Consider the following 25,820-nt stretch of genomic DNA (forward strand, 5'->3'; position numbering starts at 1 on the left):
TGGTATCTACCTTTATTTACTTGGGTGAAATAAAGTTTTAAAAATTACACTGGCCAATGCCAAGATTAAAGGCTGTAAATGTAAATATTCATGCTAAGAAAATATGCTTATGAATCGTACTTAAAAAGACTATATATTGAAAATCTTCAGTCATGAATTTACCTTATCAGCTTTCAACTTTCTAAGGAAAGATGGATTGTCATATCCCTTTGCTTGCCTTGCCTCTTGCAAATGGTTGATCATCCACACATTTTTTCTCTGCTTTGCCAAATCAAGTGCTGATTCACCCTGATAATAGAAGCAGAAGAAATTCACGTTAAAAAAAATGAAAGGAAAAGCAGAATATTTTGTTTACTAACTTTTAAAGCACTTCCACAAAAATAAATTGACTGCAGTATTAGTTCATTAACATTGTTTTTACATTTGGCAAAGTCAATTACTAAAAGACTCTAAATCATATATTACTTATATGTTCCCATTCAAGGTTCAATCAGAAAATGTATTTACACCTCTTATTCTATAGATTCTATATTTGCTTGCATTTTAACTTAGAGAGTAATCAAAAAGTAGGTATTTTAGCACCTGCTGGATCAGAGGCTACCATTAAGTTTATCCAGTTACTTCATATTCTTTAAGGGTTTCATTAGTAATAGTTATTGCTACAAACCATCCTGCTGTAATACCAAACTGCCAGAAATCTCTCAGTTTAATTTCAGTGATGAAAAAAGTCTGAAGAAAAGAACAGGGAAGAAAAAGAAAAGTCAACTTCCACTTCTACTGTTATATTGGTATTCTTGATCATGTTAAATTCATTCACCCATCCAGAAATTTCCAAAGAGAACACGGGTAGTAACAAAAAATGGTTAAGCTTACACTATAGACTTGTAGCTCCCTTTAACTGCAAGAAAAAGAATTCCAAAGAGTATAACAGAACTAAAATGTTTTAAAGGCAGTAAGAAACAAGAAATGTGTCCCCAATTCTAGATCTATGCTTCTTTTTGCCTTTATTAATTTAAAATCTTATTTCTCCTCTTGCAAGTTAGATACCTACATTTTTATTCTATTTAATATTCTCCACTCTTTATCTCCTTCCTTAAAGAGAAAAGTAAAATTAATAATTTTGTTCACCAAAATTTCAAGAATTATGGATGAATATTGAAAATTACTTTAAAAAAAGAAAAAACATGTTAAAATTTTATTTTAAAAAACTGGATGAAAATAAAGAAATAAGGAGCCTTGGGTTCCTTACTTATGAGAGATAATTATTAATCAAGTATGGAGTACAGTTTATTTAATTTAAAAAAAAAAAACTGAAAAATAATAAGAACCAAACAACAAAATAAACACACCACTACCACCAAGAGCAACAACAATAACAACACAACAATAAAAACAAAAAGCCTAACCAATTCTTTAATAAAAAGATCAATAGTATTTAATAAGAAATGGGCTAATCTAGGTGAGTCTTCCACAAATAGGGATATTTGTTTTAAAATATCTCCTTACCTATTCCAAAATTCTATGTCACCTAGGTTGTCAGAACCAGCTAATTAATCCAAACTAAAAGATTACCTGAATAAAAGCAATCCCTTGGGTAACAACTCCCAGAGAATATCCTGCAGTTGCCTCGGTCCAGCTGAGCATCCCTTCCACTAGAGGGCCATGTGACACCTAAGGATTGCCTAGATAAAAAGATGGAGGGAGCTTTAAGCAATCTTTCAACTACTCCTCTAGTCATCTGACTACTTTTATACAGTTCTTTTATTCAGCTGGTAAAATAAACAAGCAATTAATTTAAAGAAGTATACTAAAACCAGGGTTCCAAGTCAAGTCTATATTTGAACACTCCATGTGTCGGCCAAAATAGTAAATGATAATAACAACAGCAGTAATAACATGAATCATGGAGTATTTATAGACTATGTAACTAACTGGTAATAAAAGAAATTCTTCAGGGGTTTTGGTGTGATACACATTATGGAAGGTGGCAGGTGGAAGATCACTTTTTGCCTAAGTGAGGTGGAACTTCATTATTAAAACTAAGGAAAATTCTTCCTTGGAGACCATCTAGGTGGGGTACTTAAGAGGTATTTTCTGAAAATAGTTTCTTACCTCTTTTCAAGAAACCATATAAGCGTTTTTCAATATATTAACAAAGCTCAGTAATTTTATATTTTGCACAAGCTAAAAATTATGTCCTTTGATAACTTTAGAAAGAAAAATCATAAATGCGTAGGCAGCACTCAGATTAACTGCCCTCCCCAAACTCAATTCATCTAAATTTATCAACCAAAAACATGTGCAAGGGGGTGAAATAGTCTTTAAATTCACAAATGAGATGCCACCATGAAAAGGGATTACTGCATAGGCCATTTTTCTTAAAGTCTTAGTATCCCAAATCACTCCCCCTCCTCACTGTTACTACTTCAGAAGACTTGAATTTATTCTATGTAACCAGTATCTGGGGCCATGGTTTTTGAACTCATTTAAGTCATGTCTGATGAAAAGACATTGACTCTCTCCCCAGAAAAGTGCTGATACTTTATTTACAACAATTTCAGAAGTCCATGGACCCACTCCTTAACCAAAATCCACTGCTGGGTCCCAGATTGAGAACCTCTAATCAAGGGCTTATGGCCATTCCTAATCCTTCTAAGGATCAAAGTAGTCATTTTAAAGTCACCTATCATTTAATATTTATTGTCTGCAAAATAAGTTCTTATTTTGATAAAAGAATCATTTGTTTGTATATTAAAAGAATTGAATCCCTTACTCAAATAACTAATTTACAAGGATATCTAGTTAATATAACGACAGATTTCTAAGAAACTTAAGCTTAATTTTATTTAGCAAATAGCTGTTTTAGAAGAAATAGGGCCAATCAATAAATATTATTAACTAAGTATAATTTTTCATATTCTTTGAAGAATGTAACGTTTACTAGCTATTAAAGCCATATCCAGATTTACAGGTTCCATCTTGGTACAATTTATGATTATCAACCAGACTTTCTTTCTCAAGACTTAAAATGAAAAATACACAGCTATGAATCGACTTTGTCAAATTCTAGGACAAACAATCTAGGTTGGTTTTTTTTTTTTATTAATGAATTTTTCACTTTCAAAATTAAGTTTACTTAATTAGCTTGACATTTCACACAGCTAAAACGCACCACCTCAAATTATATATGACTAAAACAGAACCAATTTCTATTGCCTTCACTCCCAAAAAAGTCTGTTTCCTTCCATCTTCACAACTTCAATACATATCACAAGACACTCAGTTATTCAAACCCAAACCTAAGTCATCGATGTTTTTTTCTTTCACCTTCATTTCTAATCTACCTTTTCTTTTCTACTCTAAACTATCATTTCCAAATCCATTCATTTCACTCCATCACTACTTCTACAATCATAGGCTAAACTAACATCATCACTTGCCTGATTTATTATGAAAGCCTAACTGATCTTCATCTATCCCTTCCATTTTCTTAATTCTTCAATACATTCTCCAAAGTAATTTTTTAAAAAATATTAAAAACACAAAGATTATATAACCATTCTACATAAATCCTTCCAACTATTTCTCATGACTGAGAATACAATTAAAGTTCCTTATCATGGCCTTGTACCTGTCTCTCTCTCTCTCAGTGTCTCACTGCTTGGTCAAAGCTGTCATTTCTACACCTCTAACATGGCAAGCTTATTCCTGGCCTTGGGACTTGCATTTGTAGGTTCCTCTACATCAGGGGTCCCCAACTCCCGGGCCAGTCCTGGTCTGTGGCCTGTTAGGAACCGGGCCGCACAGCAGGTAGTGAGCGGCAGGCAAGCAAGTGAAGTTTCATCTGTATTTACAGCCGCTCTCCATCGCTTGCATTACCGCCCGAGCTCCGCCTCCTGTCGGCATTATGGTGAGTTGTAGAATTATTTCATCATATATTACAATGTAATAATAATAAAAATAAAGTGCACAATAAACGTAATGCACTTGAATTACATTTATTGCCCCCCACCCCAGTCCGTGGAAAAACTGTCTTCCACAAAACTGTTCCCTGGTGCCAAAAAGGTTGGGGACCGCTGTTCTACGTGGAAAGGTTTTTCCCATGTATCTTTGCATAACTGATCCCTCATCAGACAAGTCTCAAAGCAAATGTCATCTCAGAGGCATTCACAAATCACTCTCATCTGATGTGACCCCCTTAGCCCTCGTCATGACCACATTTGCCTATGTGTATGTGTTTTTAATTTACTTATTGTCCATTTCCTCAATACAGTATAAGTTCTGACAGAATAGGGACTTCATCTATCTTAAACACTGACTCCCCAGCATTAAACAAATATCTGTTGAAAGAATGAATGGTTTCCACTAGAAGGTGATGACTAGACTTCAGTATATTAAGAATCAGCCAGATTCCAGTAGAAAAGGTATTTGATACTTATTTCATCCTTTTAATTACATTAAAAGTACATTTTTAAACAAAAATCTACTTTTTCACCAGTGTGGTTAAAAAAGATTATTTTTACTCTGAAAGTATAAATGTTCCCTGAGCAACTGAAGCAACTCCTTAGACTTTATTTCCTTTAAAAACAATGTCACTCCAAATAAGTCAAACAGAGAAAAACAAATACCATATGATATCACTTATATGTGGAATCTAAACAAAAAAATAAACAAACAACAACAACAACAAAACTCAAGCTCATAAATACAGAGAACAGATTGGTGATTGTCAGAGGTAGGCAGTGCACTGTGGGGGGTGAGGAAGATTAGTGAAGGGGGTCAAAGGTACAAACTTCCAGTTCTAAAAGAAATAAGTCACGAGGATGTAATGTACATAATGGCAACTATAGTTAATAATACTATGGTGCAGGTACTTCCTTGGTGGTCCAGTGGGTAAGACGCCATGCTCCCAATGCAGGGGGCCCCGGTTCGACCCCTGGTCGGGAAACTAGATCCCGCACGCATGCCGTAACTAGGAGTTCGTATGCCACAATTAAGAGTCTGCACACCGCAACTAAGAGTCCACACACCGCAACTAAGAAGCCTGCATGCTGCAACTAAGAGAGTCCGCATGCCGCAACTAAGAGAGTCCGCATGCCGCAACAAAGATCCCGCACGCCATAACTAAGACCCAGTGCAGCCAAAAAAAAAAAAAATTATAAAAAAAAATAATAATAACACTATAGTGCATATTCAGAAGTTGCTAAGAGCAAAGCTTGAGGGTTTGCATCACAAGAAAAAAGAAAATTTTGTGACTGTGTATGGTGATGGATGTTGACTGGACTTGTTGGTCATTTTGCAATGTGTACAGATGTCAAATCATTATGTTGTACACCTGAAAGTTGTATAATGTTATATACCAATTATACCTCATAAAAAGTTTAAAAAAAATGTTACTCCAGAGCTAGCAAGGAATTATATTTAAAATAACTTCTTTTTGTCAATGGCCAACCTTGATGATACAGTCAGATAAAATTAAAACATTAATAAAAAGAAAGTAACCAAAAAAAAAATAGATGTGTTTCAGTAAAAGTTCTACAGGTACAATAAGTAGCTCAATTATTTGACACAATAGACTCTGGAACGTAGTCACATGAGCTGTACTAGTTAAGGAAGCTGCATTCCAGTTTATCCCATCTTGGTACCAAATAATTCATGTGCTGAGCCTATAAAACATTAAAAAATACAAGGTTTGAACCATTTAAATCAGTTCAACTATCTCCATTCTTACCATTACCTTTCTGTTGAAATTCATTATAGATTATTTCTTTTACTAAGACTAATCAAAAGTTTATACAATGGTTAATGTGGAGTACAAGTTGAAAAGACATTAAACTTACAAACCACACCTCAAATACTTAAAGTTCATGAATGAAGAGAAGTTATCTAAAATTTTATATGGTAAGAAAAGATATTTTTAAATGTTCTGAAAATATACACTACTAGTTTCAAAATTCCAAAACTGTGTAGTAATCTTGTCATAATTCTTTGGTACAAATGTAATTTCAATATATTTATATGACTTTTGCGAAGTCTATGGAGACTCACTATTTGCTGTAGTGAAATTGGTTCTATTTTTTCAAAAATATAACACTAAATACTGGAAATGTATTCCTGGGGCATGACTCACTTTAGGAATGGCTATCTAGTAGCTAAGAGATGAAAAAATAACACTCTAAAGCAATTCAGATAATAAAACATAAGGTCATCTCATTAATTTTTTCTCATGGGGCTATTGGTCAGGTTTAGTCAAACTCCTCCTTTCTTATACTTTAGGCCATGGGGTCAGCCTAATTTACTAATCACAGTGTTATGAACTTTTCAGAACTTCCTATTTAAAAATGTTTGGAAAAGCAAAAATTTCTCTCTACGATTTCAGAAGTGGCAGAGAGGTATGCTAGCATAGTCATGAAAACTAGCTTAGAGGTAAAGCTCAAGACTACACGAATCTTCAGTCAGTCAACAAATACTTAGAGGGCCCATCACATGTGAGGCACTATGGTAAGTTGACTTTCCTCTTTCCATACATTTACTAGCAGATACTAGACCATTCTGATCACTTTGGGTAAAGACACGAAGACTTGAAATTTAAAAAAAAGAAAAAGAAAATACATAGTTTTCTCAATTTCTTACAGTTTCCAATAAGATATTTGATATTTACTTTTAACTAATTAGACATTTCTAAAAATTGGTTATAATCGTAAATAAATTTAAACTATTTTATTTTAGTAGTTTAACCTTCTCTTCTTAGAGTAATCAAATAGAGGAAGAACTATTCATTGCAACATAAAGATGCCCTGATCCAGCAGGAGATAACCTACTTTTTGATTGGCATTTTAGATTATTATATGACTCGAACTCCTTTCATATTTAATTAGCACATATTCCTTACAAATTTAAGAAGCATGACTCAGAAAATACTACGGTCTATAGTCAAAATGAAAGAAAATTTGTCAACGGGCACAAAGATATTTATGAATGCACATTATTAAAAGATGATGTTTAAAACTTTTAAGTCATTTCACAGAAAGAGTCTGTTGCTGAAGACATGGTGGATCCTGAAGCTTTAAAAATGAGAATGGTTAACCAAAATTTAAGACTACCAATAGCATTTTCTTGCAGGTATTCATAAAATGTTTATAAATTTCTAAATGCTCAGAGTGTAAATGTTAATTGTGCTTTGCTCTTAGATAATTTTGTATACTTTTTTGGTATACTTTTCCTGGATTAGTCCAACATTTGGGGGAGAGGAGTTCTCCTATAAACATCATGAAGGTGATTATCAAATTTAAAGGTCTTGACCTTTAAAAAAATGAGACAATCAATGACCAAGTTAAAAAATTACTAAAAGTTATTATGCATACTTGTGATATAAACTTGTGCTTCTCTGCAATGATCTTCTTAAAGAAACCAGAAAACTATTCTATTCAGCTATAAAAACAGATTATGTAATTTAATTTCCAAAAGTCAGTAAGAATTCACTAATGAAAAGGCCACCAAAATCTGAAAATTACTCCAATACTAAAAAGACGAAAGTAAATAAATCAGTCTTTCAAAACAAATTCTTGCATGGAAGCAAAGGGTTGAGCTTAAATGAGAAGTTTCTTCCACCTCTGAAAGTCTGTCAAAAAACCTATGTTTTATTAAGGAATTCCCATCTTGGTAACCACATTTCACAAAGCACAATCAATACAGGCTAGTTTTACCTTGATATTCTGGGCATCGACATTAGCTCCAGCTTCCAGAAGAAGACTAATGACTGTGGTATTCCCTGCTAGTACTGCCCAATGCAGAGCAGTGTTTTTGTGATACTTGTCACCAAGGTTAACTGAAACATTGAATGTTAAAAGCAATCTAGTTGGATCCACACTGAAAAGGAAAAAAAAACACAACAACAACAACAACCCTAATTTCAATTATAGAAATCATTACAGATACTAAACTGATTGTGGCTGCATTCCATCTTGGAACACTTCTATTCTAACCTATTTTCAACAACTTTATAATGAGTTATGAGACAACATTCTTAATATGAAGTATTAAATACATGCAACACCATATAACCTAAACTACTCTGAAGAGAGAGCACACTTCGTCCTGACATTTATTATTTTTCACCTAGGGATTAATGCCATTAATATCTATATAATTAAACAATTAAAAATTTAAATTTAAATCTAGATTGTTCCAAAAATGATTTAAGGCAACTTACTAATTAGTATGTTAAACTTGCCAATATGCAAATCACATAAAAATGAGTCACTTTTTAAAAAGAAGGTAACATCTTCCATTCTTGGAAATTGTTAAAAGAAGAATACCTTAAGGATACTACAATTACCAACATAAAGGTAAACATAGAAACTCAAAACATCCAAAAAGGTAATTTATGTTATATACTATGTACTCATTATAAGAATTTTAAATATTAGTAAGTATAACATTAATTGCTTTTTCTCATCACTTATTTTACATTTTATTATGCTGAAAATTATCTGAATAAGTATTTTATAAATGGTTACATACCTATGTGTTCTATAAGCTGCCCACATTAAAGGCGTCATCCCATTCTGATCCATCATATCTACATCCTGATATAGTAAAAAGAAAGTCAGACAGTAAAAACTTCTAAGTTCTTACCAAATTTACTGAGAAAAATATAATTTACACATCACAGGAGAAGCCAACATAATAACAGCACTCAATCAAGGGTGATTTATGAAACTTTTTCTTTCTTAACTTTAAAATAAAACTATTACCACTGAATATTTTAATTAATGTGGATATAAGTATCTAATTGACATATATTAAGTATATATTCAATATTTAATTAACTTCTATTTCTCGTTTTCCCTTTTAAGATGCTTCACTCAGCCTTTCAATGTTTTCATTTAAAGATCTTGACATACTCTTGATCTTTCACCCACAAAAGATCGATTAAATAAATGACTTATGTCTCTGAAAAACTTATTTATACTAATTCATGATAGGAGGGAATAATAAAACCCTGTTTATTCCTAGGCATTTTAAAACAAAGAATAAATTCAATTAACTTCAACAGATTCAAAAAAGTTTGTTTGCTTTTTATCACTATGTCACTACACAAAAATATTTTTAGAATTAACTAATTCTACAAAGTTTGTGGTGAAAATGCAAGGTAATAAAGCGATCCTCTGTCTTACTCCCTACCATTTTCACTTTTTTTAGCTCATTACTTTGGTCTTTACTTCCACATCTTTAAAATAAGATACCTGAATTGCTACTTTTTGACTTTTCAGCTTTAGGCATTATCCTAAATATGCATATTTTACATATCCTCAATATGTACAATGGCAAATTCTCTCTTTCTTCTCACTGTCCCATCACAAATATGCACCTTTCCTACTCTTTCCTCTGAAAAGATCTATTGTAATTCTGGTTCTATAAATATTTGATATTTACATTATTATAAATATATATGAATACTATTCCCAACAAAGTATGTAGTAAACCATGATTACTTTCCTCTCCTACCCAACTTTTTTGCTTTCCTTGGTACTGCATTTTTTCTCCCTTTTGCTTAGTTCTCTTTTTCTTTCTTTTTAGCAAATCAGAATTAAAACTACTACCTGTTCAACCAAAACTCTTCTCAAGTTACCTAAATCTCCTTTCAAGACATGCTGATGTATCAGGGATTCTATCAGTTTCACTTCCCTAAAATTCCTTCTCCTGATCCACTCCAATCTGCCTGAGGCACCTGTCTCATTAACTAGAACAGGACTTCTCTGAAGATAGAAATTATTTTAAATTCATCTTTGTATTCTCAGTGCCCAGAAGAGTAGATAATCAAAAAACATTTGTTAAATGAAAAGACATGTTTATCTATCTACTCTTCTAGGCTTGGGAAAGGCATGGGCTTTAGAATAAGACAGACATGATTTTGAATTCCTAGCTCTACCACTTAATAACTATAAAATTGGCAAAAATACTTTAATTCTCTGAACCTCAGCTTTCCCACCTACAAATCTGAATACAAATAATGGCTTCATAAAACCCCTGTGAGGATTAAATGGAATAATATGTGTAAAGCAAACTAATTCCATAGCCTGGAACATAACAGACATTCAATAAATATTAAGTTTCCTCTTCTTCCCTTCCCCATCTCCCATTGCTGGATTACATTAAACCAGCAGATCTTATCCAAGTTATGTTATCTAATTTACCAGTCAGTGGAGAGAGGACAGAGTTATAGTGAGTACACTATAAAACACTTCATAACTCTGTGTAGCAGTTCTCTGTAAGCCACTCTTACTGATGGGAGTATGTCTCAAATATCCAAATGTACTGAGGCAGAAAAAATGCTGAGAACCACCACATTGACAAGTGACAACACATATCCTTGGACATCATTAGTTTTAGTCTCTTTCATAAAAACTGTAGTCGAATGTTATGCCTTATCACTACAAATCTATTTCTAAATTTATTTTACGTGTTGTTGGGAACATCTCATGTAACCTCACTCAATATTTACATTATACATGTTGATTTTTTTCCAATAAAAATCTTAAAAGAAAATCTTCTCTGAAGAAATGACATACTTCCTTGTTTCTTATGTGAGAGTTAAGTTCTGTCACTTATTTTACTTCCTTCACTGCCCTGGTCTGAAGAAAGCTCAACTAAATTTGATGTCCAATTAAAACAAACATGTAAATTCTTATGTTTAAGTTTCTTCTTCCTTTTTAGTTGCCTTTTCATATCCTTTTTAAAAAGTGACAGTATTGGGGCTTCCCTGGTGGCGCAGTGGTTGAGAATCTGCCTGCCAGTGCAGGGGACACGGGTTCGAGCCCTGGTCTGGGAGGATCCCATATGCCGCGGAGCAACTAGGCCCGTGAGCCACAATTACTGAGCCTGCGCGTCTGGAGCCTGTGCCCCACAACAAGAGAGGCCGCGATAGTGAGAGGCCCACGCACCGCGATGAAGAGTGGCCCCCGCTTGCCACAACTAGAGAAAGCCCTCGCACAGAAACGAAGACCCAACACAGTCATAAATAAATAAATAAATAAAAATAAAAATAATTAAAGAAAAAAAAATCAGTTCTTTAAAAAAAAAGTGACAGTATTTAAAATTTTAATAAGTAAAATAAAAAATGTAAGATTGGGCTTCCCTGGTGGTGCAGTGGTTGAGAATCTGCCTGCCAGTGCAGGGGATGCAGGTTCGAGCCCTGGTCTGGGAAGATCCCACATGCCGCGGAGCAACTGGGCCCGTGAGCCACAACTACTGAGCCTGCGCGTCTGGAGCCTGTGCTCCGCAACAAGAGAGGCCGTGACAGTGAGAGGCCCGCGCACCGCGATGAAGAGTGGCCCCTGCTCGCCACAACTGGAGAAAGTCCTCGCACAGAAACGAAGACCCAACACAGCCAAAAATAAATAAATAAATAAATTAATTAATTAAAAAATGCAACTGTGTGGGGAAAAAAAAGTTACAGGGATATATAGTCAATATTTAAAAAAAAAAAAAAAAAAAAATGTAAGATTATGCCACATCTCTAGAGTACTAAAAGAAAAATGAAATTCAACCTTTTCTTTCTTTGGGTCGGGATTTAAAACTTGGTACTTCTTTTCCAAGTTCAGCCTGGACGTATGAGTATTCTCTATTAGGAAGAATTAACAAGCCCAGATCAAAAGGTTATGGGAATTCCATGATCAACAGGGCTCCATTACTTAGTATTTTCCCCTTTTTTTCCTGAAAACCATCCAAAAGAATTGGTAGTGAGCACTGAATATATTTAACAGTATAACTAACATGAAACAATTGTGAAGAATAGAATGACAAACTGAATGGAAATGTTACAGGCCCTAAGAATGTAAATTTGATAAAATTAACCAAAAATGGGGGGGAAATGGAAAAAGGCTGACAAGAAAGTATAATGAGTGCCTAACCTGTAATAGCTATGAGTCAAAGGATATTATTTAAAGCTGAAAAATCAAGTAATAGAAATTTATCAGAACAAGTTAACACTAAGAAAAACAGTATCATTGACTAATGTCAATGTAAGACAGGGAAGAGAATGAAGAAATTAGAAATACACTAATTTTATTACTGCTTATAATTGGGAACTAATCAGAACTAATAAAAATTGAGCAAACATCTGATTTAAGTGAGAGAGAAAAAGAGAACTGTGTGACTGAGGAAAGAATTACCAAGCAGAAGAAAAGAGCAAGCACAAAGGCCCTAAGACAAAAGCTTATCAGAGCTGTTCAACGAACAGCAAGAAGATGGGTGTGGTTAAAGCAGTAGTGAGGGGGAGATGACAGAAGATGAAATCAGAGGTATCCAGGGCTAGACCACACATGGGTCTATAGGCCAGAGAAGGACTTTGGTATCCATTTCAAGGATAATGTAATGCACATTAGAGTGGTTTTCTTTTACAATATTTTAGCATATAGATTCAAAAAAAGTCTGGAAAAATATATACTAAGCTGTTAAAGGAAGCGATCTCAGTGGGGAGAGGAGGTAAAGGAGAGGTGGGATTTCATTCTCTAAGTCATACTCTTCTATTATGTTTGAATATTTTGCAATAAGTATGTGTTACTTTTCTAAGCAGAAAAAAAAAAGAAAACTCTTACTCATGAAAAAGAAAACTAATTACTTGTCAGACATTTATTAACCTTATTATGCATTTACTGCACAAAAGGTACTGTGACAAAAATCTCTGCCCTTGAAGAATTTAAAATGATTACTGAAACATCCAAACTCCAAAATCAATGAGCTAACAAAAATAGTGAAAACTTTACACCACTTTTCCTACCCAGTTAAAAACTGGAAGAAAAAAAGTGAACATGTATTGTAAACTTATATCTGTAATACAGAAGGCCACTGAAGACAATGTCACGTGCAACAGCGCCATCTACTGCTTCAACTGTCAGTCTAGAAGGAACCGTAGGAGAACAAAGATGATCCCCTGTGGTAGCTGGTCTCCAAAGATGGCCCCCAATAAACCTCCCTTCCCAGTATTCACGCCCTTGTGCTCCCTCAATGAACATGCGCTGGCACTGTTACTTGCTTTAACTGACAGAATGGAGCAGAAATGTTGTTATGCCAGTTCAAAACCCTTAGAAAAGTCAGACAGCTTCTGCTCTTGCTCTTTTGGGCGCTCTGAGCCACCATGTAAGAAATCTGGCTTCCCTGCTAGAGAGACCACATGGAGGGGTATCGTGGAGAAGGAGAAGTTCTAAGACTGCATGGAGAAAAAGAGAGAGGCCTAGCTGTCAACTGAGCCCAGCCTTTTAGCCATTCCTATCAAGATATAAGGTATGCAAGTGAGCCATCCTCCAGCCCAGTTGAGCCCCCAGATGACTGCAGTCCCCTGCCGTTATCACAAGAGGAACCACCCAGCCAAGCCCAGTCAACCCACAGAATTGTGAAATACAATGGTTGGTTGTGTTCTAAAGCCATTATATTTAGGGGGTAGTCTGTTTACACAGTAATGGATTATAAACTCCTCCTTCCAGCAATTAATTTTACCAGTCTATGCCTCTTCTCCTTAGCAATAGTGTACAACACACAACTGTCACTGACTGGCACTGCCAACAGCAAATACCTTAAAGGATTCATGAAATAAATACTATTCAAATTCTAAATCTAATATTTTAAACTAAAATAACAAACATATGTTAATAGCACTGAATTAAAATCATTTGTCTTTCTCTTATGATAAGATCCTTAGCTATAAAACTGATGTTTAAGTACAACCAGAGAAAACTCATGAAAGAAAAACTGAGTGACATTACTTTTAACAAAAAACATCTGTTATTGAAACAAATGAAAATCATGGTACACAGAAACTGATAATATTTAATATGATTATAGTCACTACATATTCAGGAGAAATCAGGAAGAATCACTTAAATCAGGAGAATTTTTCTGACATGTAAGAAGCAGTATTTTATATAGCAGAAACAGAGAAAATGACTTACAGAATGTATCCCCCTTGAGAGGGACTTAATACAGAAAATAACCAGTAATATGTTCAAAAAAGTTTAAATGAATTCAGATGATATATTCAAAAGACGTAATTGAGGGAAAAAAATAGATATTTAAATATTCTCCCTTACTTTCTGGAATTCATCTCTATCACTACTGGAAAATTAAAAAACCCAACTTAATGGATCATTATCTGGATCATAACTGGTTTTCATATTTTTATGTTAACTACATTAAACAGCTTAATATCAAACTAATTATATATTTATTTATTCTCTTCATCTATCAGAAAGTACTATTTAAATATCACTAGACTGTTATACTTGTTAACACCAATGATATTAGGTATTTAAACCATGAAGAACGTCTCATTAAAATCTACCCCATTGTGACTTTTTTTTACCTGTCCTTTTGCTATGAGATAAGCAACAATTGAGGTATGTCCAAACTGGGCAGCCAAATGAATACAGCTACATCCTTCTCCGTCAATTAACGAAGGATCTGCACCATATTTCATTAGTTGCACGACCATAGATAGATGGCCTTGTCTAAAACGTAAAAGAATAAACACCTAAATATATAAAGTTATTTCAAACAAGAAACTCTGGAAAGATCTTTTTTTAAAAAATAGGGTAATGGTGGAAAAGATTACACAAATCTTATTTTACGTTATTTTAAAATAGGTCTATGTCAAGACACATTTAGGATTTTATGTTCTTAAGTCTTAACTGGTATAAATGGTCTTTGAAAATTTATAGATACTCATAACTTCTTTAAATATGTAATAATTAGTTACTATATTCTATTAATCCTATTCCAATATGTCCTTAATTGTCCCATGAACTAGATACTTCTTTCATTGTAAACATATGTAGGCTGCAAAAGTATTCCAAAGTTTAACTCCATCTTATAATTAACTGGATTAATATCAGCATGGTTAATTCCTTAAGGAGACTTTGGACAATAAACTTTGCTTCCAATGCAGGTAACACTGGACAGCAATACGTTAGCACATTATTGATATTAATTACTGGCATAACAAGTTCTCCCATTCATTTCCGCATATTTTTTTTAAAGTTACTTAGTTATAGAGTGCTAAAGGAACCAAAGGGAAAAAAAAAAAAATCCAGAAGTAAATTTAAACCTTGTGGCCCAGTGCAATGGAGTTGAATTTAGGTCTCCTCCAAGTTGATCCACAATAGCACCTTTCGAAATATAGTATCTATAAGACAAAATTTTAAATAATTAAGACAACTTTCATTTTCAATTTTAAGAAACTGTACAAAAAATAAAGAAATAAATGTTTTTCATTTTAGATCTCATGCTAGTTTATGCCTTTGACAATAAACAATGTTTTGTGAGTTTTTAAAATATATTAGGAGAATTTTACATCAAACCTATCACTCTCTTTTGTTCCAGAAGTAAAAGAAAAGTAATTTTTTAAAATTACAATAAAGAATAGCAAAGCCAAATAACAATCACATAAAAAAGAAGGCAGTCAGAGAACCACAAAGATTTGGATCCCACAGCAGCATCAGGTAGAATTTTGGAATTACAACAGCTGTAGAGCAGGCCAGACACATAGCCTACCATGGGTAGAAGCTCGGCTTTTTAAGCTCAGCTTGACTTTCCTCACAAGATTACTATAGATTAAATCAAACAACATATGTGAAAGAGTTTTATACATTGTAAAGTATAACATAATACCTTATTTGTTATGATGCCTTATTTGTTATGCTTTTAAAGCTGTGTTGCTTTAAAAAGAAAGAGCAACCTCATTTCTTACTATATTCATGTCATAACATCTTGATATTCTCTGAAATGAACAGGACCTAGCTGCTTATATAATGCTTGTTTTGGAACTGATCAATGCAATGAATCTTGAATACAAATGATTTCAAGGCATTTGATGGCAAATGTTTGATATATGTATATATTGAGGTTCTTAAACTGTTCTAAGTGATTACTGCTTTAGATGACTAATGCATTCACTCTTAATGCTCAGAGTTCCAAACATTTAATATATTCAATACTTACAAGCTTGATTCAGATACTTTCTGCTTCATATATTTAAGTTGGTACTTTTAAAGCATTATGCAATGAAGGGCCCAATTCCACTCCATCATACAGCTTGAAGTAACTTAAAATATTTCTAGACTAAAATATTTCCAGTCCAAAATATCAGACAGTCTGAACACAAACATTCAAATGCTCCTAAACTGTTTCTTAAGGTACCCAGTAGACATTAATGCAATAATTGAAAATGATTTTTTGAGCCCAAAGAGAAGTGTAGCACAGCCAAAGAACAGCTTTGATAGGAAATATTTTCTTTAAAATTCCAACTAGAAAGTTTTTTTAAGCAATTTTATTACCTTCTCTATAGTTAATATATCTGTGTTCCTGAGACGTATTTTTACTCACATTTCAAATCCTTGCTAGGACTATGGCAATGAGTGATTTCCAAACTAGTTCTAAAGTACAACTTTTTTTTAACAAGGATAGGGGAACTTTTTTTTCTGCATGATAAAGAAGAGTAACTTCTATCACCTTTTCATTGTAAACCTCTGGAAGAAAATTACTATATTTTTATAACATGTTATTTTTTGTAGCTTTAAGACCCTAGTTCAAACTACAAAATTCTGAGAAGATTGTATAATTCTTATTTTTAAACTCAAGCCTCCTTGCAATACTACAAGATGGTTATTATCAAGAAATGTACTTGCGGGTACTAATGATCCCTAGGTTTTGAGAAAAGAATATCAATGAACAAGCGATAGCAACAAATACTTGAAAGATGAAAAGCAAAGAGCTTAAACCCAAATGTCTCCAGAGGAGAACACCAATGAGAAGCAAACCAGAATATGTTATAAAACCCTAGAAAGGCTAAGGGATTAAAGGCAATAGTCACCTCAAAAGAAAGTAATAAGAAGCTGGACTGTAAACAGAAACACTGGTTCAAAGTCAATATAAGCTGCTGAAAAACTGTCGTTTTCTAACTTATATTCTCACTGAAAGTGAGTGTTTATTTAGCATCACAATAGGCATTTTAGTGACACGCAAGCAATCAAGCAGCTGACAAAGCTAGACTAGTTTTCTTTGTGCACTGTAATCTTAAAATGTGACTACTCCAACTTTTAATATTATTATAGTGATAATTCAAACTCTTCTATTAAAGTTCAGATTCATTCTAGTGTCTCTAAACTTCTCATGCTCCCGTTGATTTTAACATTCAACCATTCAGTATTTGCCAAAAGGTGTATTCAGTGCATCTTTCCAGAGAAATTTAAGACTCAAGGAATTACATCACAGAAACATATGGGACACTGAAAACGTAGCAATGTAAGTTTACACGCTAAAGGGACATTTGGGAGGTTCCTAAGTCCCACAACTTCCAATTAGCTTTGTTATGTCTCTCCTAAATATGAATGGTCAAACATGACCAGATAGTTGAGGAAAGCTTCAAACATGGAAGGAGACCAAAATAAACAGAAGAAGCCCAAAATAGACAATATATAAAGAAGAACTTAAAAAACTAAAGTTATAATAAATATCCTCCAAAAAATAAGAGAAGATAATATACTCATGACATAAGAACAAAACATTTTTTTTAAGTGGGGTGGGGGGTAGAGATCAAGAGAGAATGCTTCAAATTGAAAATGCCATAGATAAAATTAGAAATTCAAAAGAAGGATTAGAAGATAAATTAAGAACATCTCCCTAAAGTACAACAGCTATAAAAGGACCATATCAATGCACAATAATGTAAACTTTCACAAAGTGGGGAATAAAGAATAAAAACTTATATGTCGCCAGGGAAGAAGAATAAGCCACACACACACTGTGCTCTCAGAAATTATAAGCTACATATTTTTTAACAAAGCTCCATATTCGTTAACAACACCTTGACTTGAAATCAAACTGAAATCAGAGACTACAAGCATTATTAGCTGTTGTTAACAAAGAATCTTGAAGTAACAGGAGACTGCTGAAGACCAAAGCCTGCACTAATCCTTTTTATTTCATTATATCAGGGTAAAATCTAAGAAATAGTTAAAAGACTTCCACTTGAAAACACTAGGAATATATGAAATCCAGGCCAGGTGAAGGTCTCCTCCTTTCCAAATTATACTTACTTTACTATCTTACCAGCATGAAAGTGACCCAACTAACTTTGCTTGAAGCAAGCTCCTATAATACACCCTGATGGAACAAAACTGTTAGAAGAGACACTTCTCCATGGGTCTCTGGTGGCTCCCATATGTCTTGCTGAGTATATGAGAAGACTGCGAGGTCCTGACCACTCTTTACACAGGCCATTTCTCAGAGTTCTGTTTGCATCAAGCAACCTTGAGAGATGAGGTAATGTCTCCCTCTGGGACAAAGAGCGACCTTGCTTCCCATGTACTATAAAAGCAATGAATATCCACTGTGTGTGCTGCATCCATCTGGACAATATCAAGCCACTCCCATAGGACCTAGGGAGCTATGCAAATATGATGTTCATGCTATTTGCTGTGCTATGAAAAATAAAGTCCTTGGTCTCTACCTGAGTCATGTATCTTCTGCCAGCATCCATGAAATAGTAACATGCTGTAGCTTCTAAGAAGGGTGTAATTCTAGACTGAAAAGTAAAAAATTAATCTTGAGGCTATAAATACCAGTTACTACAGAAAACTGCATTTACTCACCATTATGTTTGCTTTAGGAAAGTAACTTGCTAAACTATGAATTGTAAGAAATTAAGTTTACCCCCCCTGATTGGGAGATTGTGATTGACATATATACACTACTATGTACAAAATAGATAACTAATGCGAACATGCTGTATAGCACAGGGAACTCTACTCAATCCTCTGTGGTGATCTAAATGGGAAGGAAATCCAAAAAAGAGGGGATATATGTATAAATAAGGCTGATTCACTTTGCTGTACTGCAGAAACTAACACAACGTTGTAAAGCAACTATGCCCCAATTAAAAAAAACAAAGAAATTAAGTTTACCCCTCTGAAGACATAATATACACAGACACTGTAGTTATTAACCCACTCTATAGTTAGTGACTTTATTCTGTAACCTCACTTGCCCATAAGTGGTGGAACAATCCATAAGGCAGGCAACATCAAGACTTTTTGTCTGTATTTCTCATTTTAGAGTTTCTTATTTATTTTTAAACACAAGACAAATGTGAATTTTTTGACCAACAGAATGAGATCAAATATATCTCAACTATAACACTTGAAGCAAAAAAATAATAAAGTAATGCTTTAAAATTCCGAGAAAACTAAGCTTAATCTAGAAGTCTACGCTCAGCCAAACAACCAATAAGGTTTGAGGGCAGAAGAGATAGTAACTTCAAAAGATTTACCTCCCAAGCACTCTCTCTCTCTCAGAAAGTTATCAAAAAACGTGCTCTACTAAAACCAGAGAGTAAACCAACAGAGAGAAAAACCTGAGATCCAGGAAACTGAAACCAACACTGGAGCAAAGGGATTTCCCAGAATGATTGCAAAGGTAAGTCTCAAGACAATTGTTGTGCGTAGCTCTCAAGAGCAAACAGTCTGGGCTGGAACAGAAAGATGGAGAAATTCAGGAATGATTGCATCCTCCCTACTCCACCAAAAAAGGAACCAATAAATTATCTGATACTGTTTGCATACACAGATGGCTTTTACAGTTCTGTCTATGAGTATGGGAACAATTAGTTCCAATATACATAAAGTTAAACAAATGAAAAAAGAAAACAACTATTACTTCTGACAAAAATAAAAATTCTACAGGAAAAAAACAGATATCATAGAACACTTCTGGGCTTATCAGTGAGAATTTACATACGCACAACGATTTAAACTTTGCATAGTAATTTAACTAAAACTATAATAGAGGACAGAGGAAGAAGTATTAGTGGTGAGGTGTTCTGGGACATCTAGTTATCCCAAAACAGAAAGTCAAAATATAATAACTGATAAATCAAGAAACAGCACAAAAATTGGCAAGATTTATTAAAATTCAAAATTCATCCTCCTTACTTTCCTTCTCCTAAGAATTCTACAGATATATAAGAACATAAGCAAAATGGTATGTGAACAAGATATTATTTACAACACTGTATAAAATAGTAAAAACACTAGAATCAATCTAAATGTTCACCAATAGGTAAACCATTAAATAAACTAAGTCCATACAATTAAACATTATACAGCTTTTTAAAAAGAATGATGTAGCTCTAGTTGCACTGATATGAAAAATTTTGAAGATACATAAATTAAATGAAAAGAGCAGAAAAGCATTTGCTATCATTTGTGTAAAGAAAATAACTTTCTAGATACAAGTAACAACATAAAAATATAATATACAAGAGTAAGTACTGAAAGAAACAGCTAAAGTACTGAAGATAGTTACTTCTGAGGTACAGAACCCAGGGGGTGGGGGGGTACTGCTATTTCCACTGTAAGCCTTTAAGTACTATTTGATTTTTTAAATTGTTTATGTACTATTTTGATTAAAGTAACAGTAATTTAAAAAAATACAGATACTACAGAAGGCTAGATAATTGGAACCAACCCTCCAATTAAAGAAAACTAAAAAAAAGCTCAACAAAATAAAGAAATATTTCCTAAAAGCAAATATTTCCTAAGAAGATTATGAGCATTTACCTGGCTAAGATTCAGGAGATTAAAACTGGGAGAAATTAGAAAACTGCTTGGGCACCAGCTACCCTAGAGACAATTTGCTGATACAGAAGAGTTGGCCAAGAGGCAAGCTAAGCGGACAAAAGCAAAATAAGGGCTGGGACCCCAAAAAGCTGCACTGTAGGAGTAATTAAGAACCAGAAGTAAACCTGGCTCTAGCATGGTCTTCAGCCACCTGAGTGATCCAGAAAATCTAAAGCCTTAAATCAAAGTTGGGCTTAGCAGAAACAAATGGTATCTTCTCATCTTAGGCCTCAAATTATTCAACAAATAAGTTTTCAAGCATAATGTCTATTATACATTAGAAGATAGTCAGGCACACAAAGGAATAATATAACAGATACAGACCCACACAGACTCCCAATGCTATCTTCTCAGACACAGATTATATAATAACTATATTTTCAAGTATATAAGATGGAAAAGTACAGCAACAAATGAATCAAATAATGCAAGTTTAAAAAAATTAAAATTCTAGAACTAAAAAGTAAACAAAATTGGAACTCATTGAATAGATTTAACAGCAGATTACACATAGAGAATAAATGAACTGGAAGATAAGTCAGAAGAAGTTTCCAGAATGAAGCAGAGAAAAAAAGGACAGTACACACAGAAGAGAGGGTAAGAGACACAGCATACAATGAAAAGGTCAAACATACATTTAACTGGCGTTCCAGGAGAGCAAAAAGAGAATGGGGCAGAAGCAATGTTTGAAGAAATAATGGCTGAGATTTTCCAGAACTGATGAAAACATTAATCCACAGAATCAAGAATTTCTTGCAATCTTATTCAGGGTAAATAAAAGAAATCCACACCTAGAAACATCATCATGAAACTGCAGAAAACTAGAAACAAAGAAAAAAAATCTTAAAAGCAGCCAGAAAAAAGAAAGAAAGAAAAAAAAGCCTTAAGTGTAATACTTAGACTGACTTCTCAATAGTAACAGAAGCCAGAAAACAGTGGGATGATATTCTCAATGGGTAAAAAACAAAAATAAAATTAAAAGAGTGGCCAACCTACATTTCTATACCATGTGAAAATTTCCTTCACAAATGATGATGAAATAAAAACATTTTCTGACAAACAAAAACAGAATTTAGACATCAAGAGACCCATACTGCAGGCAGAGGAAAGGTTAGAAATACAAGAAGGGAAAAATGGAGCAAATAAAATGGAAATATGCTCTCCAGAAGAAAGTGATTCATGGAGTTCAATACTTTAGTTATTACTTGCTTAATCTTTCTTTAGTACTCTAAGGGCAAATTCTTTTACCTGATATTAACATCCTATTTGTCTCTAGACTCTGTATGCTGTACTTAAAAGGCACACCTGCAAGCAGTTCATTTCAGATTCATGTCTCTATCTAAAAATCTTATATCCAAATTGCCAGAGACTATTTTGGCCAGATTTCCTAAGACTTCCTTACCATCCTGACTCCTGCTTATCTAACCACCTCTTATTATTACTGAACAAGCAGATGAACAGTAAGTAATAAAAATAATCTATACTGAGTATATAAAGTATTCTTCATTTATGCTGGTGTGAAGTTAGTTTATTATTACCTGCTATTATTAACTCCTCTCTTTCCTTTTGTAGCTTTTACCCATAGAATTCACATTTAGAATGTAAGCTACAAGTTAGACTGCCTGAGTTAAAGTCCAGACTCCAACCTTTATCAGTTGTATGTCAATGGTAGCATATTTAACCTCTTTATGCTTCTGTTTCCACATCATTAGGACAGCAGTAAAAATTGTTATTTTTCACACAGGGTTACTTCAAGAATTAAGATTTAAGGAAATATAAATGGAAAAGCACTCAGCATAGTATCTGTCACATAATAAGCATTCGATATATGTTAAAAACAATTTTTTTCAGGAAAAAAGTACACAGAATCTACATTTTAAAAGCTATGAATTTTAGAAATTATATATTTTATAATTATTTCTAATAATTTTATAGTAATAACTAATTACTTAAAAATACAAAAATGCTTACTTGACTAAATCTATTCTGTTATTGATGGCAGCCCAATGCAGGAGTGTAACATTTTCTTTGTCTGGTTGCCGTACATCATAACCTGCTTCCACCAATTCTCGGCAGCGTTCATATATTCCATATCTTGAAAAGAAAGAAAACGTGCGATTGTTACCACTATTTGACAAAAAATTTAAAGCTGAAAATAGCATTTCCAGAAGAAACTAATGCTCCATTTTGAAACATGGAAATTAAAATGGCTTTCTCAATATAAAATGTTACTTTAAAAATATCAATATTCCAACAGCTTTTACTAATCCATTTTATAATTAAAAATTTTTCATCTATAAGTATGCAATAACTCAAAGTGGAAGAGAAAAGGATAACATAAATAAAATGTCTATCAGTTATTTTTCTTAATATCACCACTTATTCTACAAAACACTTAAGGCAGCTTATAAAAATACATACAGCTATGTTAAAAAATATTAAATCATAAAGAAGCAGTAACAAAGAGTTTATCAATGATTTAGAACAGCATCGAGAAAAAAGGATGTCTTACAACCTCAGGATTCTTTATTTACAAATTTAGCCTCAAAATTCCTAAGGCAAATAGAAAAGGAAGTGTGGGGGTGGGAGCAGGGCAGGTGCAGGAGGAGTCCTGTGCGTTCCAGCCAATGAGAATAAGAGAAAGTCTACTGGGAGAATTCGAGGAAAGACATTCACGTTTAATAAAGAAAGGTGCACGCAGAAAGCTTGACCTTTTCCTCCCTTTCTGTTTTTGGTCATTCTGTGGCAGCATATATATTTTTTAAAACTTTGTATTAATGGAAATTTTCAAGCATAAGCAAAAATAAAAAGAACAGTACAACAAACCACCAAGAATCCATCATGGAGCCTCAAAAACCATCAACTTTATCCTAAACAAAATACTGGATCCTTAGAAATATGAGACACAAAAACAAATTAAATGAGCTTTGACTATATTTGTAATTTCTTAATCAAAGTGGTCTCCAAAATGGGGAGGTATACCACAGGGTGAGGTTGGGGGAAAGGTGGCATAATAAAGGAACATTAGAAGCAAATATTAAAACTGTATTCGTGTCTTAGCTAACAGAGAAAGAAATTAAGCTGCATTAATATTTAATACAGCCTTCACTGCTTCAATGCTGCCCTACAATGGCTCTGTACTACATGTGTACACCTACACACACACACACACACACACACACACACACACACACACACACAGTTCCCAAGTAGAACCCTAAAATTCATTTGTGAGAGTAAAAGACCAAGAATAGCTGAGACAATTTTGAAGACTAAGAAATAATTAAAACAATGTGGTACTATACAAGATTAAACAAATGGAAGAAAACAAGAGTATTTAGAAATGCACCGCAGAGTGACATCAGCATCACGGTGGAAGAAGACATTCATCGTTTTGTCCCCCCTCCAACAATAATAATTCAGCCTCTATCCACGGACCTCTGTGGGCACTATGGGATCCAGCACCATCGGCCAAGAGAGCTGGGAGAGTCTCAGCCACCCATGCATTGGGTACCAGGCATACAGACCTATTCCTAGCTGTGGACCCTGCAGCGGCCCACGAACTGGCTCCAGCCCCTCTCAGCCACCATCTGGGAGCCCCAGTCAACACTGTCTTTCACAGTCACCACAGATGACAGAGCCTTTGTGGAAGTGCAGGTTTCCAGAGACGTTCCAGCACATTGTTACAGGAAAAAATATGAGTTTGGATACACTGAAGAGGAGTACTGAATCATGAGCTGCATGACTAGGGGTGGGAAGGGGCTGGGAGAGTGGCAGATGGGACTCTTGGGGGACATTAAAGGGACACAGATCTCACTAACTTTTCTGCAGACACCATCAAAATACATAAAGAACTTTTACAAACTAATTATAGAAAGACAAAAGAACTCAAAATAGGTATATTTAAAATGGTTAATTCACACAGGAAGAAACCCAAATGGCCAATAAACATAGAAAATATATTCAATATCATTCGTAATCAGAGAAAGGCCAATCAAAAGACAGAAAAACCATTTCACAGCTATCAAACTGACAATGACTAGTAAGTGTGACAAAACTAGAACTGAGCAAAAATGCAGTGGAAAAAGAACTCATTTCCTGCAGATGGGGGTATAAATTGGCACAGCCACTTTGGAAAACCATTTGGCAAGAACTGGTAAAGCTGAAAAAGAACACACTGAACAAGCCAGAAGTTCCACTTGAGTTGTCTACCCTAGAAGAACTTTTGTTTATGTGCACAGGGGAACAGGTAGTAAGACATTCACCGATGGGATGCTTTGAAATAATGAAACAGTAGAAACGATTTAAAGTATACCTCAATAAGGAATGATAGAATACTACAAAGCAGTTAAACAGGACAGATTAGGCCCTTATTTATTACCAACACTGATAAATCACAAAAGCTATATCGTTTTTTTGTTTGTTTTTAAAAAGCAAACTGCAAAAGGATATGTAGAGTAGAATACAACTTATGTCAATTTTAAGCATACATTATAATAGCATATTTTGTTTACAGATGTTTGTAGACATGTACAGGAATGTTCATGAGAATGATTCACAGCAATTTCAGGAGAGGTTTCCTCGAGGAGATAGGAAAAGAGCATACTGAGCAACCTGCAGCAATTACAGCAAAATGTTAGCATCCGCTTAATCTGACAGTTATATTCTTCTCTATACTTATCTGTAGGATTGAAATGTTTTAAAATTTAAATAAATGTTTTAAAAGGTAGAAATTATAGACAGCACACATAGATACTTTTCAAGAAAAAGCGTAGTTAGAAGGGTATTTGAGGAATAAAGAAAGGTGGTTGTTTTTTTTCTTAACATGAAAGATGCTGCAGTGTATTTGCTGATGGAAATCATGCATTAGGGTGAGACAGATTAATGACAAAGGAGAGAAAGAATATAGTAATAGGAGCAAAGTCTCAAAAAGAAAACTGAATGTAGAGCAGTATAATTTGTTTGCTAAATACAGCTGGTACAACGTGCTTTGATTTTTGACTACATACAACATTCGGGAAAGTAAGGTGACAGTGGACTAAGGACTTCCAAAAATTTGCCTCTCCACAAAAGTAATGAAAAAACTGGCAGTATGAACTTTTTCAGAACTCTGGAAAAGTTAACAAAAGGCTTTCAGCAATCCAAGGG

At 34.0% G+C, this 25,820-nt stretch overlaps 1 protein-coding gene across 3 annotated transcripts in view; it reads right to left on the reverse strand.

Moving 5' to 3' along the window:
• Positions 1-25,820, reverse strand: part of ZDHHC17 (zinc finger DHHC-type palmitoyltransferase 17) — a 126,060-nt gene that overhangs the window by 68,374 nt on the left and 31,866 nt on the right. For all 3 annotated transcript variants that reach the window (XM_057556328.1, XM_057556326.1, XM_057556327.1), the window contains exons 3-8: positions 22,644-22,766; positions 15,104-15,181; positions 14,363-14,507; positions 8,524-8,588; positions 7,707-7,869; positions 163-288 (exon numbers count right to left, since the gene is read on the reverse strand). In XM_057556328.1, the coding sequence (XP_057412311.1) occupies positions 163-288; positions 7,707-7,869; positions 8,524-8,588; positions 14,363-14,507; positions 15,104-15,181; positions 22,644-22,766 (700 nt within the window). The remainder of the gene's footprint in view (positions 1-162; positions 289-7,706; positions 7,870-8,523; positions 8,589-14,362; positions 14,508-15,103; positions 15,182-22,643; positions 22,767-25,820) is intronic.

This window comes from Balaenoptera acutorostrata, chromosome 11, assembly GCF_949987535.1.
Source record: "Balaenoptera acutorostrata chromosome 11, mBalAcu1.1, whole genome shotgun sequence".
In the NCBI taxonomy this organism is placed as follows: domain Eukaryota; kingdom Metazoa; phylum Chordata; class Mammalia; order Artiodactyla; family Balaenopteridae; genus Balaenoptera; species Balaenoptera acutorostrata.